The sequence below is a fragment of the Panthera uncia genome, assembly GCF_023721935.1.
Source record: "Panthera uncia isolate 11264 chromosome C1 unlocalized genomic scaffold, Puncia_PCG_1.0 HiC_scaffold_4, whole genome shotgun sequence".
NCBI classification, from domain to species: domain Eukaryota; kingdom Metazoa; phylum Chordata; class Mammalia; order Carnivora; family Felidae; genus Panthera; species Panthera uncia.
In genome coordinates, this window is record NW_026057585.1 from 85,362,631 (window position 1) to 85,371,436 (window position 8,806).

An 8,806-nucleotide genomic window follows, 5' to 3' on the forward strand; every position below is an offset into this window, starting at 1 on the left:
GAGAGAGAGAGAGAGAGAGAGAGAGAGAGAGAGAGAGAGAGAGAGAGAGAGTATTTTAAGCAGGCTCCATGCTCAGTGTGGAGCCGACATGGGGCTCGATCCCATGACCCTGGGATCATCACCTGAGCTGAAACCAAGAGTCACAAGTTCAACCGACTGACCCACCCAGGCACCCCTAATTGTTTTTGCATTACATAAAGCATTTACAATATCCCTGTCTTAGCTTGGGCTGCTAACAAAATATCATAGACTGGGGGTGGGGGGTGTGTTTGAACAACAGGAATTTGTTTTATCACAGTTCTGGAGGCTGGGAAGTTCAAAGTCAAGGTGCAGGTTCATTTGGCTCTCCTGTGAGGGCTTGCTTCCTGGCTGGTAGATAGCTGCCTTCTTCCTGTGTCCTCACCTAGTGGAGACAGCACTTCCTCCTCTTATAGGGACACTGTTCCCATCATGGGGCGCCACCCTCCTGACCTCATGTGAACCTTCCAAAGGCCATCATTTTTGAGGTTAGGGCTTCAACATGTGAATTTTGGAGAGACATTCAGTCCAGAACAGTTCCAAAGCCAAGTCAGTCAATAAGATCTATCTCTATCCCTGCGATCTTTCCCCCCATCCTTCCCCATAGGTAATCTTTTTATTTTTATTTTTAGTGTTTAGTTAATTCATCTATTGGTTTTTTTTATGAAAATATAAGCAAATATACTCTCTTACATAAATTTGCATCTAACTATAGAAACCAAATATATTTGTTGCCCTTCTCCCTCATCTTCTTACACAAAAAGAAGCATACTACAACCTGGTGAGTATACTGAGGACCACTGAATCATACAGAGTGAATTTTATGGTATGCGAATTTTATCTCAATTTTTTTTTTTTTTAAGGGAAGCATACTATAAACGCTGTTCTGCACCTTTTTTCCCTAACAGTTTGGAGATCACTTTACATCCCCTTAAGAGCTCTTTCTCATTCCTTTTTACTGCTGTATTATTATACTCAACACTCTTAGTTGATTCAACAATCCCCCACTGATGGACACTCAGGCTGCTTCCACTCTTTGTCCTTGCAGACAGTGCTGTATGAAGAGCCTTGTGCGTGTGCCATTTCATGTTTTTGAAGGAGGTTTTGAGATTCCATGAAATGGGATTGCGAGTAATTGTGAATAGAGTTCTGCTCGGTGTTGCCAAATTTCCCTCCATAGGGGCAGTAGGATCTCATCCAGTCAGTTCTTAAGTCTTGACCTCAGTCTCTGCTGCTCAGGGCCTGTTCATCCTTGACCTCCCATAGACGAGGGGTGGCGGGGGGGTGGTCACAATCAAGTCTGCATCCACTCTGCTGCATCTCAGAGGGTCTGGGCAGGCCAAGCACAGGACAGGGCAGGCTCAAATACCTACTTATGCCCTCCTACTCTTCCCCTTCCTTAGCTGGATCCTGTTTGATGAGAAGAACTTTGAAGGTGACCAGCACATTCTCTCCGAGGGCGAGTTTCCCACTCTCATGGCCATGGGCTGCCTAGCCTCCAGAGTCCTGGGCTCTCTCCAGAAGGTACCCCTGGTGAGTACCCTTGTCCAGTTCCGGGCAACCACTGAGACAGGGGATGCTGCTGGGGGAGTGTGGGTGCCGAGTCTGTCCTCACTGTCAGCTCAGCTGCTGGGGCTTGAATCCAGTCTTCCTCAGAACAACCCCAGCTTCCCCTGACCCCATGGCTTCAAAGTCAGTTACACTTACTAGAGATTTATTGAGCACCCACTGTGACAGGTCTTGGGGACACTGACACAAACCAGATACAGCCCTGATGTCAAGGAACCCATGACCACACTGACATAACGATTACAATGCAGAGTGGTGTGTCCAGATGTAGAGGTGGTATGGGGACAGTAGGGACTAGCGCCTCTGGGGTGGGCAGGGGACGGCAGCTAGACTGCTGAGGTGGGGCTTCTGTGCAGGAAGGAGTGGAACAGAGAGCCGTCTCTGCTGCGCGGTGGAGGACAGAAGGGTGGGACAAGGCAGTGGGGTTGCTGCTACAGTAAGCCAGAATAAACGATGATGTCCTGCACCAGGGAGGAGACGGAGGGAAGTGACACAGGCCGTGTTAAGGAGTCAGAGTCTATAGGACCGGGTGGGCCCGCTGTTAGAGCACAGCAGACAGCTGACCACTGAGCCCCTACCAGGCTCTGGGCAGTGTTTCAAAGGCTTCCATGCACTAAGATGTTTAGTCCTCACCAAAGCCCGAAGAGGTTTGTTACTACCATCTGCTCCCTTTTCCACATGTGAAACTGAGGCACAGAGAAGTCATGCGACTTGCCCCAGGTCACACAGCTGGTAACAAGCAGAGCCAGGTTCTCCCAGAGGCAGCCCAGCTGCTGAGTCCGAGCTTTACAATTATGTGCTGGGCTCTCAATGCAGACAGACCGGATTCTGAAGCCCAGCTCGAGGGATTTGAGCAAGTGGTTTAATCTTCTCCAGACTCAGTTTCCCCTCTGTTAAGCAGGGATAATAAGAGCACCTACCTTATAAGGTTGTTGAGAAGTTATAACGAGGTCAGGTAAAACACTTAGCACAGAATCTGGTGTGCGGTAAGCCCCGAATACGTGAGAACTGCTATAATTACCCATATTATTGTTATTATTACTGTTCTTAGAAGTACCATGGACTGGCACTAGGGGGAGCTTTGAGGGGACAGTAGGGGGCCCAGTCTGGTATATGCTGCATCTGAGAATCTGGGGGACTGGGGGTGTCCAGGAGCCCAGGACCCTGTGAGGCAGACCTCAGGAGGGAAGAGGGCCTGAAATACTGATCTGGGAATCGGAGTATCTGGAATTGGGGGCTGAGTCTGGCGCCGGAGCTCTCTCAGCCTCACCCCTTCTCCATACCCCTGGCCCCAGCACTTTTCAGAGCCTTCCATTTTTCTGTATGGACTGGAGTGTTTTGAAGGGAAGGAGATCGAGCTGGACAGGGAGGTCCGCAGCCTGCAAGCCGAGGGCTTCAACAACCACGTGCTGTCCGTGCGGATCAGGGGGGGCGTGTGAGTGTGTTGGGGGGGCATAAGGGCGGGGGCTGCTAGGGAGCGAGGGCTGGGTCTCTGGCCTCTTGCCCCTTCCCACCTCCCCTCCACTCCCCACCCCCCTCCAGGAGGGAGGAAAAGGTTCAGGCTAAGGAGGGTCTTGGACCCCAGCCCAGGTTCTCCAGGACCCTCCTCTGCTCTGCAAACTGCCACTTCCCAGCCTCCCTCTCCTCCCTTGGGACCCTAACACCAGGCAGAGAAGTCTCAGCATGAGAGAAAAGGAGACGGAGAATGTTCTCTCATCCGTGCCTCCTCCTCTGTCTGTGTGTCTGTCTGTCTTCCTCTCTGCATCTCTGGCACCTGCTGGGCCCAGTTGGGTGCTGTGTGAGCACAGTGACTTCCGGGGACGCCAGTGGCTGGTGGGCAGCTGTGAGATCACCAACTGGCTGACTTACAGCGGGACGCAGAGGGTGGGTTCCCTCTACCCCATCAAGCAGGTGGGTAGCGTGTCGGGTTGTGGGTTTCCCATATTTCCCAAACTCAGCCTTTGTGTATTTTTGTCACAGTTTTGCCACGTCGTCATTCCTCTTGAACCATTATCTACTTAACACTTTTCTCTAAACCAACTCACTTGTTTTTTATACTTCGTCCTTATCCTAAGGGCTGATAACCATAAAATCATGGGTTTGATGTGTATGTATGATTTTTCTTTAATTGACATGATAATAAACACAGTCCCATTGAATTTTTAGCAATAAGTTCATCCACTTAGGGTGAAAAATCATCTCACGTACCAACCGGCAATAATAAGCAGGCCTCACTCTGGGAGACACTATCCACTCCTGAGTTTCTCCGTCTGTGAGCACGTCTGGACCTGTTTCTCATTTATGTGCATGTGCATTGAGGTGGAGGCATGGCCATGGTGTGTGTGTGTGTGTGTGTGTGTGTGTGTGTGTGTCTGTATTCCTGCATACATCCATCCTTTTAGCAAACATGGGGTGTGGGGTAGGCCGGGGGAGGGGCCTGTACATCAGTTAGGAAGCGTGTTTGCACGGCTGTGTATCCGTGTGTTTGTATCTGCCACAAACTTCTGTGCAACCGTGTGGACCTTGGGTGTTGCTGCCACTGCGTCCCTCTGCACATGGCTGTGGGTGTTTGTGGACGCGGAGCCGTGTGGCCGTGGGTGTGCACCACGGATGTGCCCCCCGGTGCGTGGGTGTGAAAGAAAGGGTGGCTTTGGGGCGCCTGGGTGGCGCAGTCGGTTAAGCGTCCGACTTCAGCCAGGTCACGATCTCGCGGTCCGTGAGTTCGAGCCCCGCGTCAGGCTCTGGGCTGATGGCTCGGAGCCTGGAGCCTGTTTCCGATTCTGTGTCTCCCTCTCTCTCTGCTCCTCCCCCGTTCATGCTCTGTCTCTCTCTGTCCCAAAAATAAAAAAAAAAAAAAGTTTAAAAAAAAAAAATAAAAAAAAAAAAAAAAAAAAAAAAAGAAAGAAAGGGTGGCTTAGAAGCAGGGCCCAGGAAGGGTTCAGGGCATGGAGGAGGGCTTGGGAGCTTGGGATCCTGGCGGGTCCAGAGTTGAGGGTGTCGGGGGCCCAGGTGGGAGCATCCCTGCCCAGGGGTCCCTCACTCAACCTCCCCTGCTCACCAGCGCCGGGCTTATTTCCGCCTCTGGAATACTGCACTGAGGGGATTCCTGGCCATGCCGGACCATGTGGAGGACATGAAGGCGGGCCGTGTGGTGGTCTCCGAGCCCCAAGAGGGAGGCAGCTTCATCTGGTACTACGAGGACGGGCTGCTCAAGAACCAGGTACGAGTTGAGGGCCGGGGACAGGGACCCCAGAGCCTCAGGCAGTCGAAGGCCCATTTCCAGGGGAAATGCCAGCCTGCCCGTCAGAAGCAGGACCTGCCCTTGGGCCAGAGAGATAGAGAGATACACACAGATAACAGGACCCTGGGCAGGTAGAGGATGCAGGCACCGATTCCCTGGGCAGTTCGGGCTCTTCTCTGGGCCTCGGTTCCCCATCTGTAAAACGAGAGCGTTGAACCAGACCCTTCTAAGGGACCTGCCAGCTCTGATATCCTGGGGAGAACTTGGGTCCTATTAGTAATGACAGATTCATGAGGTGCCTGGGTAGCTCAGTCGGTTAAGCCTCTGACTTCGCCTCAAGTCACGATCTCACGGCTCGTGAGTTCGAGCCCCGCATCGGGCTCTGTGCTGACAGCTCAGAGCCTGGAGCCTGCTTCAGATTCTGTGTCTCCCTCTCTCTCTGCCCCTCCCCCACTTGTGCTCTCTCTCTCTCTCTCTCTCTCTCTCTCAAGAATAAATAAACATTAAACAATAATAATAATGATGATAGATTCACTCCACAAACATCTCCCGAGCACCTACTATGTGCTAGGCCCTGTTTTAGGGGCCGGGAATACAGCAGTGAGAAGACGGAAATGACTCCTGCCCTCCCGAAGCCTACATCGTAGGGGGGGAGAGACAGAGACAATTTAAATGAGTCAAATATCTCTGTGTCTTAGGTGATGCGAAGCGCAGGAGAAAAAAGTCTCTAGAGGAGACTAGGGAGTACCGGTAGCTGTGACAAGGCCGACTCTCCCCCAGAGGGTGGCATTTGAGGGAGCCATCTGTGTCGATGTGCGAAGGAAGAGTGTTCCAGGCAGAGGGAGCAAAAGTGGAAAGGCTCTCGGGTGGAAAAATGCTTGGCAGCAGGACTAGAAGGTCCCCCCACTGGCTGGAGCGAGGCGAGGGAGGGAAGGTTACGGCGGTGTGCACCTTTGCAGGCCATCGAAGGGGTTTCGTCTTTTACTTACTCTCCATTTCATAGGTGAGGAAACTAGAGCACAGAGAAGTTAAGTAACAAGCCAAAAGTCACACAGTCAATTAGTGTGTGAGAGCTTGTCCGATGTTAAATCCTGTGCTTGGGGAGTCAGCCGTGAAAGTCTTCCTGGACGAGCTACTATTTTTCCAGACCTTTGATGGTCTTTCACACCGAACCCTCACAACAGCCAGCACTCAGGGATTCCCATCCCCAAGGAAAACAAAACTCAGAAGAATTAAGAGATCGGCCCATTGTCACAGTCCACGAGAGCCAGGATTCAAAGCTGGGTGTGTCAAGGGTGTCGGGCTGGAGGAGACCCAGTGGGAAGGAACAGTGCCTGATCACCTGCTGGGGCCTCAGGTGGCCCCTACCATGAGCCTGCAGGTGATTGGGCCCCCCAGCACGGGCTCCAAGGTGGTACTGTGGGCCGAGAGCCGCCTGCCCCGCCAGACGTGGAGCATCAGCGAATCGGGCCACATCTGCAGCGACATGTTCGAAGGCCGGATCCTGGATGTGAAGGGTAAGGGGGCTCGTGTGCGGGAGAAGGCACCTGAGGCGGCTGCGGGCAGTGGAGTCCTCAGCAATCTCTGACCATCTTCCCCATCTCTTACCCCTTCCCACAGGCGGCCGGGGCTATGACCGGGACCACGCAGTGCTGTGGGAGGTGGCCAAGGACCGGGCGTCCCAGATCTGGACAGTCCATGTGCTCTGACCACCCCCACCTCCCAGCCCTGGAGGCTTTCCCTGGGATGAAATGTTTTTATAGGTTTTTTTGTCGTTGTTGTAACATAAGCTATTTTCTCATATGCTCCCAGGTATCTTCATCTTTGTGCACCTCGATATTTGGGGCTGGGGTGCGGAATTGTTCACCTGCCTTCTTTGCCCTGTACTCGCCCTACTTTTCTCCCAGCTCAGGTTCTAGGGCTCAGGTGTAAGGCCTCCCTCTGCCACCAGAGGGAGCCCTGGGCCCAGACTAACTGTGAGTGTGGTCTTTAAAGCTGTCTGTCCCCCCCTCAATTGATGGGTTCCGAGAGCCTGCTCTGAGTCCAGTCTGGCGCTGAGCTGTGGGGCACAAACATGAGCCAAGCCCCTTGGTACCTGCCCTCAGAGAACTCACAGTCCTGTGGCAGATTTTGACAGGTAGGGTGATACACTGAGTGATAAGAACGGAAGTAGAAGGATGCACCGGGGAGGAACCTGAATCACTTAGGGGCACAGGGCAGGCCGCTCGGAGGAAGGGATGCTCCTTCCTGAGGTGTGGAGAATGGGAAGGAGTCAGCCAGGCTATGGGGTGGTACAGGGAGAGTGTTCTAGGGAGGCAGACAGTGTGATGGGGTCACAGTGGGCCAGGCAGGGGAAAAGAGTGGGAGACACAGCATTCACCTTGCCCACCAGCACTCCTCTTAATTTCCCCCAGCTCCAGTCTCAAGGCCTAGAGACCTGGCCTCTCAGTCAAAGAAGCTAGGACAGGGGGTCTGAGTTCTTAACCCAGCCCAGAGAAGGCAGGACCTAGAAGAACAGCCCCCTCCATCACCCAATTGAGCCAGCACTTCCCCGTCCCTTGGCCAAGGTCTTCTAGGAAGAGGCAGAGACGGTCAAGGCCCTTGGGGGCTTCTCTGGGTCTCCCTTCCCTCCTCATAGCTCCCAGTACCACCACCGCAGACCCAGGAGGGTAGAAGTGGTTGGAGCAGTCGTGCGTCCTTCCCGCCTTCCCAGCCTGGGGTCGGCGGGGAGGAAGTGGACGGCCTCCTCTTCATCCTTCTCAGCACCCCTGCTGGACCAACATCCAGTATCCGGTGAGGACAGGAGGGTGACTGTGGGGCTGAGCCCTTGCAGCTGGGGACGTCCAGGGATGGGGTCGGGGCTTCCTCTGGGACCATCGTGCCCAAACACCCAGGGATGGGTGAAGCAGGTGCAATTAAAGAGGTTGGTGAGGGTGGCAGGCTCTGGGCCATGTCCCTGCACAGGGATCCTAAGGGGAGAGGCCAAGGCACTGGGACTTCGAGGCAGGAACGCTGGGGTTAGCGCCCTCTGGTGCTACCTCTCCTCCTTCCCCTGCATGGGAAGGTCCTTGGCGCTATCGCCAACCTGGCTCTTGGGGCCCAGTGACGTCCAGTGACCACACACGGGACCCCACTCCAAGTACAGGACAACTTTATTGACCTCCAGCTGAGTGGTACTTGCCCCCTGCACATCAGTACCTCCTGGTGTTGGTCATGCCTCCAAGGCACTACCTGTCAATTCCCACAACCTGGTCATCTCTGGCACCAACCCCTCCCAGGGGCTGGGTGGGAGGAGCTTCTCTTGCTAGAGATGGTGGCAGCCGAGCGATGGTCTCAGGGGGCACGGGGCTAGGGCTGAGGCATGTCACCTCAGCTGAGGTAGAAGAACTGCACAAGGATGTTGGCCAGGAAGAGAAGGACACTGCCGCCGCTCAGGCTGCTGAGGGGCGGGGTCGCGCTCTTGGGTTTCTTGGTGGTGGTGGCGGCGGTGGTGGTGTTTCCCAGGACTCCGGTCTGTATCTGCAAAAGAAGAAGTAGGACGAGCTCGGGGCACTTGCAAAGCTCATGTTATCTAGAGACCTAGTTCCCCTACCCTGATACCATAGTTCTCAATTCTCTGTCCCTCATGACCACGACTTCTGCCGCAAGGCCCTGCAAGGACAGTTGGTTGCTTCCTGCCATGACACAGCCAAGGTGAAAGGGGGTTCCTCCTCCCCTTACCACGGGACCTTCCTTTCACCTCTGCTAAGCCACCAGCTCCTCCAGGGCATGGGGGATGGGAACCTGTGGTCTCGGCCCCTGACCTGACTAGCTGGGCTAGGGTCTGAGACTCTGAACCTGTTTCCTCCTCTTCTGAATGAGCCCATCATATAGTCTTGAGGTCCTGTGTCACACGGCCGGGCGGGGAGAAGGTACCTGGCAACGGGTGGGTGGGTGCGGAGGTGGGGAATGTGTGACCTCTTGCTGGAGGAAAGCACC

At 54.1% G+C, this 8,806-nt stretch overlaps 1 protein-coding gene across 1 annotated transcript in view; it reads left to right on the forward strand.

Moving 5' to 3' along the window:
- The window catches only part of CRYBG2 (crystallin beta-gamma domain containing 2), an 18,012-nt gene extending 11,090 nt beyond the window's left edge, over positions 1-6,922 (forward strand). The window contains exons 14-19 of the mRNA XM_049617721.1: positions 1,422-1,551; positions 2,883-3,022; positions 3,375-3,498; positions 4,649-4,807; positions 6,186-6,345; positions 6,449-6,922. Of these exons, the coding sequence (XP_049473678.1) occupies positions 1,422-1,551; positions 2,883-3,022; positions 3,375-3,498; positions 4,649-4,807; positions 6,186-6,345; positions 6,449-6,537 (802 nt within the window). The 3' untranslated portion in view covers positions 6,538-6,922. The remainder of the gene's footprint in view (positions 1-1,421; positions 1,552-2,882; positions 3,023-3,374; positions 3,499-4,648; positions 4,808-6,185; positions 6,346-6,448) is intronic.
- Positions 6,923-8,806: the final 1,884 nt, after the last annotated feature.